The sequence below is a fragment of the Mixophyes fleayi genome, chromosome 2 (assembly GCF_038048845.1).
Source record: "Mixophyes fleayi isolate aMixFle1 chromosome 2, aMixFle1.hap1, whole genome shotgun sequence".
Taxonomy (NCBI): domain Eukaryota; kingdom Metazoa; phylum Chordata; class Amphibia; order Anura; family Limnodynastidae; genus Mixophyes; species Mixophyes fleayi.
In genome coordinates this window covers 268365577-268383689 of record NC_134403.1, presented here as the reverse complement: position 1 = coordinate 268383689, position 18113 = coordinate 268365577, and the positions used below count along the sequence as shown (strand labels likewise).

At 40.9% G+C, this 18113-nt stretch overlaps 1 protein-coding gene across 1 annotated transcript in view; it reads right to left on the bottom strand.

Moving 5' to 3' along the window:
• PFKFB2 (6-phosphofructo-2-kinase/fructose-2,6-biphosphatase 2) overlaps positions 1-18113 on the bottom strand; it is a 37107-nt gene that overhangs the window by 18728 nt on the left and 266 nt on the right. Inside the window, exons 2-8 of the mRNA XM_075196187.1 lie at positions 17326-17476; positions 13817-13942; positions 11526-11622; positions 10349-10415; positions 10133-10207; positions 7673-7729; positions 6574-6698 (exon numbers count right to left, since the gene is read on the bottom strand). Coding sequence (XP_075052288.1) covers positions 6574-6698; positions 7673-7729; positions 10133-10207; positions 10349-10415; positions 11526-11622; positions 13817-13942; positions 17326-17410 — 632 coding nt within the window. The 5' untranslated portion in view covers positions 17411-17476. The remainder of the gene's footprint in view (positions 1-6573; positions 6699-7672; positions 7730-10132; positions 10208-10348; positions 10416-11525; positions 11623-13816; positions 13943-17325; positions 17477-18113) is intronic.

The following is an 18113-nucleotide window of genomic DNA, read 5'->3' as shown; positions in this document are numbered from 1 at the left end:
GGATTCATATTAGTCCCCGCTTGCCGCCGCCATCTTCACTCAGGCATTGGAGAGGGAAGAGGGAGGGTGTGTTAGTGGTGTCCTCTGTCCTGCTCATTCCAGTGGTGCTGTCCTGTGCTCTGTCCTGCTCAGTCCAGTGGTGGTGTCCTGTGCTCTGTCCTGCTCAGTCCAGTGGTGGTGTCCTGTGCTCTGTCCTGCTCAGTCCAGTGGTGGTGTCCTGCTCAGTCCAGTGGTGCTGTCCTGTGCTCTGTCCTGCTAAGTCCAGTGGTGTTGTCCTGTGCTCTGTCCTGCTAAGTCCAGTGGTGCTGTCCTGCTCAGTCCAGTGGTGGTGTCCTGTGCTCTGTGCTGCTCAGTCCAGTGGTGGTGCTGCCATAATTCCAGTGGTGCTGTCCTGTGTCCAGTCCTGTCCTGCTCAGTCCAGTGGTGCTGTCCTGCTCAGTCCAGTGGTGCTGTCCTGCTCAGTCCAGTGGTGCTGTCCTGTGCTCTGTCCTGCTCAGTCCAGTGGTGGTGCTGCCATAATTCCAGTAGTGCTGTCCTGTGTCCAGTCCAGTGGTACAGCCATTTAAATCCAGTGGTGCTGTCCTGTGCTGTGCTGCTGTATAACTCCACTGATCCTGCCGTATAAGTCCAGTGGTAATGCCGTATAACTCCAGTCCAGTGGTACTCTCATGTGCCGCATATAATTTTTAAAGCCTTTGCCGAGTGTGTGTGGTTTAGGGGTACGCTCTTTTGTGCTGCATATAATGGAGAACAAAAATTTGGAGGATAAAGTAGGGAAAGATCAAGAACCACTTCCTCCTAATGCTGAAGCTGCTGCCACTAGTCATGACATAGACGATGAAATGCCATCAACGTCGTCTGCCAAGGCCGATGCCCAATGTCATAGTAGAGGGCATGTAAAATCCAAAAAGCCAAAAGGTCACTAAAATGATCAAAAAAGAGAAATTAAAATCATCTGAGGAGAAACGTAAACTTGCCAATATGCCATTTTTACGACACGGAGTGGCAAATAACGGCTTAGGCCCTGGCCCGTGTTCATGACTAGTGGTTCAGCTTCACACAACGATCTAACCCCCCCCCCCCTCTAAAAGAGTTAAGCCGTCATCAAAAACACAGCAAACAACTCTGCTTTCTAAAGACATGGCATCACAAATCCCCAAGGCGAGTCCAAGGGTGTTGGTGGTTGCGAAGCCTGACCTTCCCATCACTGTACGGGAAGGGGTGGCTCCTTTCACCATTTGCAGCACGCCCTCTGCATATGCTGGAAGGATCACCCACAGTGCAGTTACAGATTTGGATAATGAAGGTGTCAATGTAGTACACCAGGATGAGGATATTGATGTAGCTGGCGCTGAGGAGGAACTTGACGAGGAGGATGCTGATGTGGTTTTCTTAAATGAGGCACCAGGGGGGAAAACAGTTGTTGTCCATGGGATGAAAAAGCCCATCGCCATGCCTGGCCAGAAGACCAATAAATCCACCTCTTCGGTCTGGAATTATTTCTATCACAACCCGGACAACAAATGTATGGCCATATGTACCTTATGTAAAGCTGCAATAAGCAGGGGTAAGGATCTTGGCCACCTAGGGACATCCTCCCTTATACGTTACCTGAAGAACCTTCATAATTCTGTGTTTAGTTCAGGAACTGTGGCTAGGACCGTCAGCAGTCCAGGGACACCCAAATCCCTTGGTGCCGTTGTATCCACACCAGCAACACCCTCCTCGTCAATTTCCTCCTCGATCTGGATTGGAGATAGTCTTGCAGGCCATGTCACCGGCATGACCGAGTCCTCTTCAATACGGGATTCTTCCGGAGGATCTTGCAGCGCTACGCCTACTACTGCCGCTGTTGCTGCTGGGAGTCGGTCATCTTCCCAGAGGGGAAGTCGTAAGACCGCTACGCCTTTCACTAAGCAATTGACCGTACAATAGTCGTTTGCCATGAGCACGAAGTACGACAGCAGTCATCCTATGGCAAAGCGGATAACTGCAGCCTTGACAGCTATGTTGGTGTTAGACGTGCGTCCGGTATCAGTGGAGTGGGATTTAGACGGTTGATGGAGGTATTGTGTCCCTGGTACCAAATCCCGTCTAGATTCCACTTCACTAGGCAGGCGATACCCGGGATGTACAGAGAAGTACGAAAAAGTGTCCTCAGTGCTCTGAAAAATGCGGTTGTACCCATTGTCCACTTAACCACGGACATGTGGACAAGTGGTTCAGGGCAAACTAAGGACTATATGACTGTGACAGCCCACTGGGTAGATACATCGCCTTCTGCAGCAACAGTATCAGTAGAAGCATCTCCGAAACGCCTGCTCGTTCCAAGGCAGGCAACGTTGTGTATCACCGGTTTCAGTAAGAGGCACAACGCTGACAACCTCTTATGAGAAACTGAGGGAAATAATTTCGCAGTGGCTTACCCCACTTACACTCTCCTGGGGATTTGTGGTGTCGGACAACGCCGGTAACATTGTGCGGGCATTACATATGGGCAATTTTCAGCACGTGCCATGTTTTGCCCACACAATAAATTTAGTGGTGCAGCATTACCTGAAAAGTGACAGGGGTGTGCAGGATATGCTTGCGGTGGCCAGCAAAATTGCTGGACACTTTCGCCATTCTGCCACTGCCTACCGCAGACTGAAGCACCATCAAAAAAGCCTGAACCTGCCCTGCCATCACCTCAAACAAGAGGTTGTGACACGCTGGAACTCCACCCTCTATATGCTGCAGAGGATGGAGGAGCAGCAAAAGGCCATTCAAGCCTACACAGCCACCTACAACATAGGCAAAGGAGTGGGGATGTGCCTGAGTCAAGTGCAGTGGAGACTGATTTCCGTGTTGTGCAAGGTTCTGCAGCCATTTGAACTTGCCACACGAGAAGTCAGTTCCGACACTGCCAGCTTGAGTCAGGTGATTCCCCTGATCAGGCTGTTGCAGAAGCAGCTGGAGAAAGTGAGGGAGGAGCTGGTAAAGCATTGAGATTCCACAAAGCATGTAGCTCTTGTGGATGAAGCCCTTCGTACGCTTTGCCAGGATGCGAGGGTGGTCACTCTTTTAAAGTCAGAGGAATACATTCTGGCCACCGTGTTCGATCCTCGGTTTAAGCGTATGTTGTGTCTCCGTTTCCGGCGGACACAAGTCTACAGCGGTGCAAAGACCTGCTGATCAGGAGATTGTCATCTGAAGAGGACCGTGACATGCCAACAGCTCCTCCTTCATTTTCTTCCACACCTGTGGCTGCGAGGAAACAGCTGAGATTTCCTAAACGACCCGCTGGCGGGGATGCAGAGAACATCTGGTCCGGACTGAAGGACCTGCCAACGATTGCTGACATGTCTACTGTCGCTGCATTGGATGCTGTCACCATTGAAAAAATGGTGGAGGATTACTTTGCTGACAGCATCCAAGTAGACATGTCAGACAGTCCTTACTTGTACTGGCAGGAAAAAAAGGCAGTTTGGAAGCCCCTGTACAAACTGGCTCTATTTTACCTGAGTTGTCCCCCCTCCAGTGTGTACTCCGAAAGAGTTTTTAGTGCAGCGGGGAACCTGGTCAGTGAGCGGCGAAGAAGGTTGCTTCCGCAAAATGTGGAGAAGATGATTGTCACTCACCGGACTGTGAGTGCCATTTCTCCTGTGTTCAGGAACCGTGGCTGTCCGCCATCCTGAGGGTCTGTGCATGTGCAGCCCTTATGAAACCTTTAGTACCTGTTGCTTTTAATTGATTGGATGATCAGGCAACCCTCCCTATTTAAACCACCTGTGATCATTACCTGGTTGCCTGATCTTGGAGTCTCATTCCCCATGAGCCTCTGAAGGTGTTCCTGTGTTTCTTCGTGTATTCAGCTCCAGCTGATTCCTGTCTACTACGATTGTGGTTTCCAGACCACTTCAACTCTCCTGTGTTCATCGTGTCAGCTCTCAGCTGATTCCTATCTGCTACTGCTGCCGGATTCCAGTCCGACTCAACTCTCCTGTGTTAAGCGTGTCTGCTCTCCGCTGCCTCCATTACTACTGCCGGGTTCCAGACCGCCTCTACTCTCCTGTGTTCAGCGTACCTTCCCTCCGCTGCCTCCGCTACTCTGCCGGATTCCAGACAGCCTCAACTCTCCCGTGTTCATCATGTTTCCAGTTTTACTTACTACTGCTTCCTGAGTATTGCTCCGTTGATTACCGGTTACCTTCCGTGCGCTGCACCAACCGGATTACCACTTCCATCCTCCAGTGGTCTTTCCTCCTGCCGGCGTTCAGCCGTTCAGGTATCCCTGCACGTCTCCTTGACAGCCTGCTCTCCTGAACCGCGGTATGCATACTTTCCATTGACTTTGCTATTGTATTGCATATCCGTCTGGACTGTGTTGTGTTCATCTCCGGAGTCTTCTATCTACTGAAGCTATTGTTACTATTGACTTTGTTTCCTATTACCTGGATCGCTATAGTGACTTTGTATACTTCAAGCAGCGCTTGTCAGTTATTATTGTATTGTAGATATCATCGTGGGATCAAGTTCCGTGTGCCCCGTGTATCCTCTGCATTACATTCATCTCCTCGTGCCCCTCCTCACATATATATAGCAGTGGTACAACTTGCTGAAGCAGACCACTGACTCTCACTACCTCCTCTCTACTCCTGGACATTCCTCCTCACTATAGTAGTGGTACAACTTGCTGTACGCAGACCACTGACTCTCCTCACGTTTCCTTGTCCATCTGGTTTCTCGTGTACATCCATCTAAGTCATTACCAGTTGCTGCTAGTCATAGACTTTCCTTGAGCATTCTCTCACCATCTGCTGATTCTCCTGTTCCGTTGTCACCCTGCTACCAGAGGACCATAGTACCAGCTATATACTCTGGTAAGAACATCATCTGGTGATATCCTGGGCAAAGACTCCTAGTGCCCGTGACAATGATGTTCATCAAAATTAATTATCAATTCTTCAATGAAGACCAGCAATGGCCTCCAGAGACTACAGAGGAACCTGTGATTGTGGAGTCCAGCGGGGACGAATTGATAATGTGTGAGGATGAGGAAGTACACACTGAAGGGGGCGAGGAATCAGAGGATGAGGATGAGGACGACATCAGCCTCAGTAGAGCCAGTTTACTTTGTACAGGGAGAGATGAATTGTTTTTTTGGTGTGGGGGCCCAAACAAACCAATCATTTCAGCCACAGTAGTTTGGTAGGCCCTGTCGCTGAAATGATTGGTTTGTTAAAGTGTGCATGTCCTTTTTCCGCAGCATAAGGGTGGGTGGGCCCAAGGACAATTCCATCTTCCACCTCTTTTTTTGGCATTATGTGCTCTTTGGGGCCTAGTTTTTCAAACTGCCATCCTGTCTGCCACTGCAGTGCCACTCCTAGATGGGCCACGTGTTTGTGCCGCCCACTTGTGTCGCTTACCTTAGTCATCCAGCTACCTCAGTGCAACCTTTTGGCCTAAAAACAATATTGTGAGGTGTGAGGTGTTCAGAATAGACTGGAAATGAGTGAAAATGAATGTTAATGAGGTTAATAATAGCGTAGGAGTGAAAACAAACAAAAAAAAAACAAGATTTTAGCAGTTTTTATGCTTTTTAAAAAAAAAAAAATCAGAACCCAAAACCCAAAACCTTGAGGGGGTGTTTTGGCAAAACCCATTAGAACCCAAAACCTTAAGGTAATCAGACCCCAAAACACGAAAAGTGGCCGGTGCACATCCCTACCTGAAACGTCTGAAATGTTTTAACTCGGCTAAATATGTTCATCATGCTCTTTCACCATTTGGCAAGTTGACATGTTAGGGGAAAAGAAGTGCTTCTCTAACTAAACAAGGATTTAGGATTGACAGGCATACAGACTTGCCTTGCAAATGTGCATTGTGTGGATCAGTAGATTCATAGAGAGGGATAGGGATGACACAGCGACAAGTGACTGGAGTTTCAGGTTTTACATGACAGTCTCAAGATGTGGCTGCCATGTGCCATTTGTAATGGAATATGTTTGCAATACTTTTCTTTTTATCCTTGGCTACAGTGGACTTTTAGGAAAACACAGAACAATGTATTTTATATTTGTGGTTCATTACAAGTTCAGTTTGGGGATTTATGGTCCCTTTATAATGTAATATACATTTCACTAAAAGGTGTGCATGTAAGAAATTATTTAATAATTATTTTAAATTTCAAGTCTCATTCTGAATATGTAAGGTCATCATATTGCAGTTTCAAATTATTAGCAAAAAAAGTATATTGCAAGAGTAGATACAAAATGACACTCTATACATACTACTATATCACATTCTTTGCGAGATCCCTGAACTTGCATTTCTGGCTTGATGCTAATGTTTGACTTTCGATTACCCTTGTACCGGTTTCTTAGCAACTTACAACCAGTGCTGTCTGGGTTATTTTAGTATTGAGCTGAAATTTCATTATGAAAGCAAAATATGCATTCACTACCTGCATGCCAGCAGCATACATATCATTTCATTTCTAGCTTACAGGCTTACACAGAGAGACAGCAAATATGAATTTGAAGACAACACACACAAAATAAACAGTAAGACAACCATTATATTTTCCCTTACTTGTCATAACAATCTGGGTCCAGTGGCTCATAGGTAACTTTATAGCACTCAATTCTCTTTAGGAAATCATCCATGACATTCTCCCGGCCTCTTTCAGGATAATCTGGACTAGACACCTTCACTTCCTGAAATTACATAGATAATCCATTCATACATGTAGTATTTCCTTCCATCTTCTAACTTCTATGCCCCATGTGTCCAGGAGCACTGTACTGGACTTCTCACTGAAAATCTTTTTTGGGGTGCATAATTACTTTCCCTCAGAAAAGCATCTGCCAACTGAAACCTACACTCTAACATTAATAAGTAAACAAAGGGAGAAAATTGACCAGTCCCCCAACCAACTGGCCATACCCCAGTTTCATCTAGCTATAAACCCCAATCAAATAGACCAAACCCCTTTAGTTAACGCAAAAAAGGGACAAAGGGGGACTTTTGGAACAACCAAACATCCCCCATTTGTCCCAGCTACTTCCAGAGTTTACCAGATTCTATTTATAGCAGAAGGGTAATAAAAACAGGTGTGTGTGTGTATATATATATATATATATATATATATATATATATATATATATATATATATATTCATATGCATACACACAAAATTTTAGTTATATTATAACTTAAACATTACTTTGCAATGTGCATCAACCTGCCAGTTGAGGTTGTAGAATACTTTCCCATTTTCTTCAGCATCACATCATAGAAATGAGACACCAGCAAATGGGGTTCTGAACTATTGTGTTTAGACTTACACAGCACTTCCCAGAAAGGCGACATGCAATGACAGCTTTTCGCTAATATTGTGGAAAATGGGACTAAATGGGACTATTGAATAAGTTATAATAGGCAACGGTGGAGGGCTGCATGTGCGGCCCTTTAGCCTTCAAAGAGGCCGCATAGAGGAAGGAAGACAAGCTCAGTACAACTCCCTCCTCTGAGAGAGCCGTGTAACTTCCCTGCACTGTGCAGTGGAGGTCACGTAATACGGATCGACTTTCTCCGTTCTGACAAGATCGGTAGCAGTTGGCTGGGGGACAGTAGATGAAGGGCCAGCAGGCCACCTGTTGCCCACCACTGGTCTATAGTTCAAACTTACCATAATATTAGCAGCAATTACTTCTGGGTCATCACATTCAGACTCCACAAAAAATACCTTATTAAAAATAAAAATAAAAATTATTAGCAAAAGATTCAAAACTGCCAGCATATACTTATGCAGGGTCGGACTGCCCCGACCTTGATGACTTCCCTCTTCATTGGTGGGGGGAGCGGGTACCTTAAAAAAAATACACACATGATCGCGGCGCCGGCGCCCCTCCTCTCCGCACCGTTCACACTGGATGTTCAGTGAGGAGTGGCGCAGAGAGGAGTCAACAAGAAGACAGAAGACAGGAAGAGAAGAAAAGAGAACAAAGAAGCCGATAGAAAAAGTAAGTGAAGGAACGGAAGCAAATGTGAGCAAAGGCAGCATGACCCAGTGTGATAGAGGGGGGCAAAGGCAGCATGGCCCAGTGTGATAGAGGGGGGCAAAGGCAGCATGGCCCAGTGTGATAGAGGGGGGCAAAGGCAGCATGGCCCAGTGTGATAGAGGGGGGCAAAGGCAGCATGGCCCAGTGTGATAGAGGGGGGCAAACGCAGCATGGCCCAGTGTAATATAGGGGGGCCAAAGCAGCATGGCCCAGTGTGATAAAGGGGGGAGCAAAAGCAGCATGGAGGGCGCAGTGTGATCATAAGGGAGCACAGCATGGTGATGAAGGGGCACAGTAATGTGTGTGTGATGGCACAGCGGGCTCGTGGCAATGTAATGTGTGTGTGTGTGTGGTAGGTGGTGGATAACGAATGGGCGCTATTTTGCTTGTGAGGTCATGGTGGGGCAATTTAATTTTATAGTGGGGACTATTAATTTAAGATGGGGTTGTTTGGGGCCTATTAATTGAATGTGGGGCTGAGTTTGAGGAGCATAAGATCTATTTATTAAATGTGAATATGAATTTTTTAATGGCAGTGATGTTTGTGGGAAATGGGTATATTTATTATATATAAATACTATTAATTTATTGTTGGGAGCTGTTTGGAGGGAAGGAAATAGTATTCCTATTTAATAAATAAACCTATTACTTTAATGTTGGGGCTGGAGGAAGGCCTAAGTATTAATCGTGGGTCCTATTGATTTAATGCCGGGGCTGGTTGGAATTTTCTAAATGTACCCATTTTTTTTTTTTAAATAGGGCTCCCAACATTCCAGGATCCAGACAAGTCGCAACTTAAGCCAGCAGGTGATAAAAGTGACAAGAATAGGTTGGACAGTCTATCAAATGTTCTGATTCTAGTGGGATAATCCCGATTTATGGTGACTCTTCTGCCCAATCTAAGGGGCAGGTCAAGACTGTGTACTCTTTATATACACACACTGCATTCTTTATATACTACACTATGGTGCTAGCTGTCCCTCATGGGCTGACCACTCCCCCTCTAGTATCTGATCTCACCTCTATGATAGCTGGCCACACCCCCTCTGGTGGGCCGTTCATGCCTCAGTCCAATACTGTACTTATGATTTCTATTACAATATAATATTTTAACTGAAGTTAATGAACTGGAAAGTATGGACTCCAAATTAGACCTAGAGCAGAGGTGTTACAATGACAATGGTGTCTAAAAAACTATGTCTACATTTATAAAGTATACTCTATACTACACCCTTCATCTAATAATGGAGAAACATCCTGTTTCCCCACAACTAGAAAACACTGGGGTCCGGTATTGGGCATCTCCTTCAGATACTTATCTCACCAGCACTGGCTAATGTCTTAGCATTTTGCACTCAAAGAGCTGCTTTTTTTGGATGACAACCCTACCCATTTTTACACTTTAATGATGGATGTATTTCCTCTAAATATGTGCCTCTCCAAGTGTCACACAAACAAACACAGTTGTTTTAATAAAACATTAAACAGTAAAATAGCCCAGCAAGGATATCAATGTAACAAGGAGAATTATCATTAATCTCTTGATGACCGATATTTCAAACCTGAAACATGAAATTTAGTGAGGTCTTTAAGTGGTGTAGTGTGTTGCCCCAGGAATAACTACTTATTAGTCTACTCTGGTGAAGTTTAGATTTTTCTTTGGAAACCGATAAACCTTTCTTCTAGAAAGGCAATTGTGAAAAAGTCTTATGGCCATTGTTTAGGTAAAAATAAATTGGGACACACAGAACACAATTGGATCAACCCCAAAATGTATTTGGTTTGTTCTCTCTAAGTTTGGCTGTAATATATGTGTATGAAACTTGGATTCAGTTATGAAGGCCAGAAAGAAAAGTATGTAATAACAAAATAAAAATTTAAACAGAGCCAACCCTTACTTTTTCCCTTCTTTTCAATACCCAATAAGCAACTTGCAACTCTAATCTAGAAGTAGCCAAAAGTACAAAATTAAGTTTTGGTTAAATCCAAATTTAGGACTTGGACTAATGCACAAAAGCATTTACAAGATTGATGGTTAGAATAAAAATGCAAAAAGGAAAACACACACTTTTCAAGCATAAAACTACCTTAAAAGCATTTTCCTTCCCAAAGTTTAGAAGAAGGTCTCTTCTTTCCCGAGTAGTATTTGTGGCATCGAATACCTGTAGCCAGCAACAACAATTATGTACAAATTTAAGCATTATTTTACAGTATTTCAAGATGTAAATAATGCAGTTATTATTTGGGCCCATTACAAAACATAATGAAATGAAGTACATGCTGTATATTTTATATTATCTTACTGCTATTTGGCCTCCCTCCTCTGTTATATAGAACTTCACATCTTCCAAGGCGATCAGGGCACACTGCCTGCAGCAGAAATGATTGGAGGTTAGAGAACAATATGTAGTGCCCAAGAATATAAAACAAAGACAACAGAATGCTGGATAATCCTGATAACTTAGTTTTTCAATATTATGAAAAAACACGTTGCATCTGACATTTATGAAGCAAAATTCACATAGTATAAAGTTAACAAACGATGATTTAAGTTACTGCACTATACACAACTATTAAGAGATTAATATGCTTAAAACTATTCCAAACATTTTACAGTTATGATTTGCAGAGTCTACTGGGATAAAGGAAATAGATTTCATTGTAGATGATCCTAACACTTGTCCTTGTAGGTAAATCTCAGTGGATTTTGTGTGTTTACAGCTCCTTTTTTTTTTTTGGTATAGCTCTTTTGTACACGTTATATAGCTCGCAATGTAAATTGCTCAGATGATACATTTTCCAATGTTTATAGTTTGCAGTGTCTGCAGTTGTTTTTCAAAAAAGTAGTCTACAGCGGGTAACGTAATAGCTCTTAGGTTTATAGCTCTTACACATGCTGAATGTAGCTCGTTAGAGTTCGAGCGGTCTAAACCTAAGAGATATTTAGCTTACCTATTGTAGACTACTTTTTGTTTGAAAAAGAACTGCATATACTGCAAATTATAAACATTGAAAACTATATTATCCAAGCATTGTTGGATAAGAAAGCTATACAAAAAAAATTAAGAGCTAGAACGACAGAAGAGAAAGAAGACTAGAACTACAACGATAACTTATGCATTTTTTAACGAAACGACCACCACGATCCACATCCCCTCAAGGACAACTGATATATTTCTCTTTATCACCCGTAAAGGTAAGCCCCTCTTCTCTCCTCACAGAACCACACCTACCAGACCCCTCCGCTTGTAGTACAAAGAAGCAACCACACTGCACAGCATACACACACCCATAACACACTGAAAGGAGGGGTAAGGTGGGAAGGAAGCTGCACTGGATAAAGTATCCTACGGAGAAATACCTACTGTAAAAATGTCATTTATCCTAACATATAAATCTATTCTATATTATAAAAATATTCTCTCAACTTTATTTAGGAAATTTAGGTCCGGCTTTAAAAAAAAACAAAAACCCACATACTTGCGAATTCTCATGGCCTCTGCATTGTCGTGACGAAAAAATTCATAAGACTTGTATGACCTGACCACTTCACGTCGATAAGCCCCTAGGTTAAACACTGGCAAAACAGTATATGGTTACAGATGAGAACATACCAATTCATATATAATAATAAGTGTTCAATTTCTCAAATCTAAAGAATACAATGTAGTACTATATGAGCACAGAGCTGGATTCTTTAATATCAGAACACAAACTGTAACGCCTACACAAATATTGAAATGAACAGATTACTCTCATATCTTATACCATTATATATTGTGATACCATAATGATACCATATGCTGCTATATGTAAACTAAAGGTTTCACAATACAAATTCTGAACAGAAGATCAAATTAGTTGGTACACTACTTAGTAATAGATGCAAGATACTTTTTTCAGATCAGAAATTAACATAGAAAAAGTAAAAAGCCCAAAAAAAAAACAACAGTTCTGTGTATCTCTATATAGATTAATGGTCCAATAATTTTAATAGCCTATACATTTCAGTGGGGTTTATACATGTAGTGTCCATCCTCAAAAGGACTAGTATAACGGCTCTCGTTAACACATAGTTGGAATGTATACAATGCACTTCAAAAAAAAAAGTTAATTGACTTTTTCAAGAGTGGAAGCATGCCTTGAATACTTTAAAAATCAAGGTGTATAAAAAACACAGCTCCACAATGCAATCATATACAGAAGCAAATATGAACTTATATAGATGTGGACACAATAAATAGAATGGGTTTTATTTTTACATGCTTTGAATTTGTGTTAAACCATTCCAAAGCTTTTTGGCCTTCATGACTGTAGTTTGTTTAATCATGAACATATATAAATAAGAGCCAGTTAGGTCAGCAGGGTTATCATCATCAGTTATTTATTTGGCGACCCAACATTGTGTTAGCATATATTTTTTGGATAGTTTTCTATTTATTCAACATAATTTTAAACAACTATTTTTTCTGCTAGAAATGTTTTTCCAAGCATCCAGCAGTGTTTACAATAAAGTATCCATTAATAGTATTACTGCTGATTAACCTTCAAGCAAAGGGCATAAACACTTTTCTGCGAAAATAATTTATATATCAGCCAACACAAAAACACACCACAGGCCAAAATGAAGGTAAACAAAACACTTGGCCAGATGGCATTCACCTAATCATTCTTTCAGAGCGCACTTCAGCAAACAGCTAAAAAGGTTAAGCAATTCACCAATTTACTAAAAAAGATCACGTCAAAGTACAATATGACTATTTTTAAATGTAGGAGTTTTAAAACTGCCCCACTGCAATGCAGATAGGAATGGTCATAGAGAGAATAGTGTGACCATGACTAGAGATGAAAAAAAAAAAAAAAAAATTCAGAAGCTTCAGTATATAGGGATGTTGTTCCCACATAAAACTGGAAAATCAGGAAACAAACCAAACCCAGACTTGGGGATGTGCCAAGATAAAGAAATATGAATTGATTTAGCCTCTCTTTCAGATACCCCTGAGGAACTGAACACATTTTCTATTCATTACTAGGTTTTATGAGTTAATATATGCACAGATTAGGTGTTGCTGTTAATGAAGGTTAGATAATTCCCCATACACAATAATTATTAAGGTCAATACAAGACACTATTCCAGTTAATGCAATTGTAGTCAAATAAGAGCGCGGGTTGTTTGTTGTTTTTCTTTGCAAGAACAGTTTTTCCCTATAAACATTGGCAAATAGGCATAGTCACTTTAGGACACTCATCAATTCTAGAGGCTACATTGAAATACAAGATATATAGAAGTTATTGGCTAAAATTTATTTTGCCAATAAGCTGTCCTGTTAAATATTTCTATTCTCATTAGCCTAGTGTAATTGTGAGAATAAAGAAATCACAGCAAACTGTAACCTAGGATTTAGGCGCTTCATATGAATTGTATTATGAAATTTACAGCTTCAAAAGTTTCACTAAATACTGTATATATTTTGCTCAACCTGTTTTCCCACATGGGAGAAATGGTGGTTAGTAATACAACACCTATATAAATAAAGCATCTGCATTAGCATTCCCTTACGCTACACCATTTCGTTGTTGCCCAGAAGACATAAGAATCCCAACAAATGGTTCCCAAAAAGAACTCAGCATGGAAGGGTAGTTACTAAAAGATACTTGATATAATAAAAATATTTCAAAACTATAAAGAGGATACAATTCTATTAAATTCACTTTAATATATTTCTTGAAAGCAAAAAAGGTTGCTGAAATGCTCGTTCTCAGGACCTACCTTTTGTGGGCACTCCAATCCAGTTGAGGTATCGTGTTAACTTCTTAGACATGTAGGTCTTGCCTCTGGCAGGCAGCCCAATCATTACAATCAGTGTCGGGGAGTTTGTCATATATGAGGCCCAAGCTGCACAGTGAAAAGAAATGGGAATATTAGATATCAATTCTCTTTGAAAATTACACAAGTTACATACATATAATATTAAAGAAATACAAAGAACAAGTGACAGATTAGATACAAAAGGTGTTTAGTTAAAAAAAAAAAAAATATGTTGACAAGCAAGAATCAAAAGTGACAGGTTTACAGTTCATGATTAGAAAACCATGATCATCAACAGATTTAAAAATAAATAAAAAGTAGGAAAAAGACAAAGTATTATTCTTAGTACTAATGTGAATCATTATTGACATAACATTGATAGTTTAAATTTTTCATATTTATAGAAGCATTTTAAGATACATAGTTAGATATAAGCAGTGAAACATATATAACTATAGTTATATAGTGTTGTAAACAGAGGTCAACAAAAATTACTTTTCAGCAGTTTCTGAGCATATTAAAATCTATAAATTTGTCCAGTCTTTTAACAAAAGATGCAGCGATTTGGATATAAAGAACAAAAGCAGCACATTACCAGCAATTATTAACCACTTGTCACGTTATCACTTCTGATTCCTTGGAAACCTCTGTGACAACTCAAGTATTACCAGGAATCACTGAGGGTAATTTAATACAATTGCTTAAAAGGTGATTTCATGAGGTCATAAAAGACGTACAGAATGGCCAGTCCAAACAAAACTTTGGACTCGTCTTCGATTTTCCACAAGGTATATCGTTCACAGAGCAATATGGCCGTGATAGTACAGTCATGGCCAAAAGTTTTGAGAATGACACAAGTATTGGTTTTTACAAAGTTTGCTGCTTCAGTGTTTTTAGACCTTTTTGTCAGATGTTGCTATGGTATACTGAAGTAAAATTACAAGCATTACATAAGTGTCAAAGGCTTTTATTGACAATTACATTAAGTTTATGCAAAGAGTCAATATCTTCAGTGTTGACCCTTCTTTTTGAAGACCTCTGCAATTCGCACTGGCATGCTGTCAATCAACTTCTGGGCCACATATTGACTGATGGCCGCCCATTCTTGTCTAATCAATGCTTAGAATTTGTCAGAATTTGTGGGTTTATGTTTGTCCACCCGCCTCTTGAGGATTGACCACAAGTTCTCAATGGGATTAAGGTCTGGGGAGTTTCCTGGCTATGGACCCAAAATTTAAATGTTTTGATACCCAAGCCACTTAGTTATCACCTTTGCCTTATGGCAAGGTGCTCCATCATGCTGGAAAAGGCATTGTTCGTCAATAAACTGTTCTTGGATGATTGGGAGAAGTTGCTCTTGGAGGATGTTTTCGCACCATTCTTTATTCATGAATGTGTGCTTAGGCAAAATTGTGAGTGAGCCTACTCCCTTGGCTGAGAAGCAACCCAACGTATGAATGGTCTCAGGATGCTTTACTGTTGACATGACACAGAACTGATGGTAAACCTCACCTTATCTTCTCCGGACAAGCGTTTTCCCAGATGCCCCAAACTATCTGAAAAAGGATTCATCAGAGAAAATTACTTTACCCCAGTCTTCAGCAGTCCAATCCATGTATCTTTTGCAGAATATCTGTCTGTCCCTGATGTTTTTCCTGGAGAGAAGTGGTTTCTTTGCTGGCCTTCTTAACACCAGTCCATCTTCCAAAAGTTTTCACCTCACTGTGCGTGCAGATGCACTCACACCTGCCTGCTGCATTCCTGAGCAAGGTCTGCACTGGTGTTGCCCCGATCCTGCAGCTGAATCAACTTTAGGAGACAGTCCTGGCGCTTGCTGGATGTTCTTGGGTGCCCTGAAGCCTTTTTCGCAACTATTGAACCTCTCTCCTTGAAGTTCTTGATGATCGGATAAATGGTTAATTTCGGTGCAATCTTACCAGCAGCAGTATCCTTGCCTGTGAAGCCCGTTATGTGCAAAGCAATGATGACTGCACGTGTTTTATTGTAGGTAACCATGGTTAACGGAGGAAGAACAGTGATTTCAAGCACCACCCTACTTTTAAAGCTTCTAGTCTGTTATTCTAACTCAATCATCATGACAGAGTGATCTCCAGCCTTGTCCTCATCAACACACTCAGCTGTGTAAACGAGAGAATCATTGACCTGATGTTAGCTGGTCCTTTTGTGGCAGGATTGAAATGCAGTGGAAATGTTATTTTTTGGTTAAAGTTCATTGTCATAGCAAAGAGGGACTTTAAAATGAATTGCAATACATCTGATCACTCTTCATGACATTCTAGAGTATATGCAAATTGCCATTATAAAAACTGAGGCAGCAGACTTTGTGAAAAATAATATTTGCGTCATTCTCAACACTTTTGGCAATAACTGTAGAGAAGCTACAGCTTGCACAAGCAAAGGAAAGGAGTTGGATGGAGTGAAGGCGTTCCTAGTGAAACATGAAGAAGGGTCATCAATGAGACTAGAAACAAGAGAAAGATTATTATAATGAGATAAGGTGTAGAGGTTTACAATTTTAGAGCATACAACCATTTCCACTCTGCAAAAGGACTTCCAGTGACCGCCAGCTATGAGCTGGTGCAAAACTGGTCTCATTCTATACTTTGAATGGGACATATTCTGCACCTCCATGTTGCACTAAGATAGATAAGTGCATTTCTAGGCACACGCCAAGCAGTGTAATAAAGAGTTAAGCAGACCCCCTGAATTGCCACATATCATAAATAGAGTACCAATATCCCCTCACTTTCATAATGCATGCAGGCCACAAAGGAGGCTAAACCAAGCAATATTTTAAGAGAAAAACTTAAATGTTTATTTTACTGAAAGGGGTAGAGCTAAAAACACATTGAGGTATAGTTACTAAACAACAGGTTTGAAAAAGTGGAGATGTTGCCTATAGCAACTAATCAGATTCTAGATATCATTTTAGTACATTCTACAAAATGACAGCTATCTTCTGATTGGTTGCTATAGGCAACATCTCCACTTTTTTAAACTTGTAATTTAGTAAATATACCTCATTGTGTTGGTCTTTGAGGTGACATTTAAAGTATTGCACAGATTGCCTCTTTAGAATGTTTTGCCTCTACGCACATCTAGGATGCTGAGGCGGCTCTTAACTGGTTAGACCATCCAGATGCATTGGTGCAAATCCATGGCGTTTTGCAGTAAGCATGAGGTGTGCTTTGTTAAAGACCTCCATGGTTAAATGTGCACTAGACAGATAGGAGTTAACTGCTGATCAGTAGCTATGGCTTTAGTGCAAATTTGAAGAATAATAGTAAATTATCTTCATATAAGAATTTTATGGTGGTGTGTTTATAAAGTAATGGAACGGACAACATATGTAATTGTACATTAGCTTAGCGAGAAAATAAGAGTGTGACAATTTGACAGCTCTTACAATTGCAGAGGGACTATAGCAGAGAAGGAAAGTAAATACTTACAGCATTTTTTCTCTGCATTTCTTCCTGACACTTTGCCTCCACCACTATTGAACTGTCCTGGGTCCTGATTTTTCCCCTCAGACATGACAAGAAATTCCAGCTACTTATTATATGACGTAAAACTCTGCTGTAAAGCAAGTAGTTCCACACACTGCAAAAATAGAGTAAAAGGTCTTAATTTTGACAACAAACACTTTGTGAAGTTTATAAAACAGACTTGACTCTGGATCAATCTGGAATATTCAAGTCAAGTATAGCTGTAACCTACTTCATTAGCATTTAAAGCAATCACCACTGTAAACCGGAAAAAAAAATCTGTAATGCTATAAATTCCATATAGAAAATAATCGTGCCTCTTGATCAGTGGTCCTATAAAGACAGATCATATTCTATTCATTAAGTGACAGATCAAGACATACATTAGAGGTGTAAGTTTGTGTTCAGTAATAAATAATAATAAGATTCCCAATGCGTTGGACAGTACATCCACAATTCATTTGGTGGGGAGATCAAATCACAATTTTAAACGCTGCATTGCTTTAACACAGCTATGGTATGCTACTGCATGTTTGATTTATACTTACAGAGACAGAAGTATATTTTTTTCATCATAAGCTTGCAATATCACTACATACTTATTAACATATCAATGTTAATATAGCTGCATATTATATCAGCAAATGTTAATATACATAAAAATACAATTAGAAGAACACTGATAGGAAAGAAATCAATTAGGAAAGCAATACACTCTCACAGCAAGCATAAATTGCTACATATGAGACCCC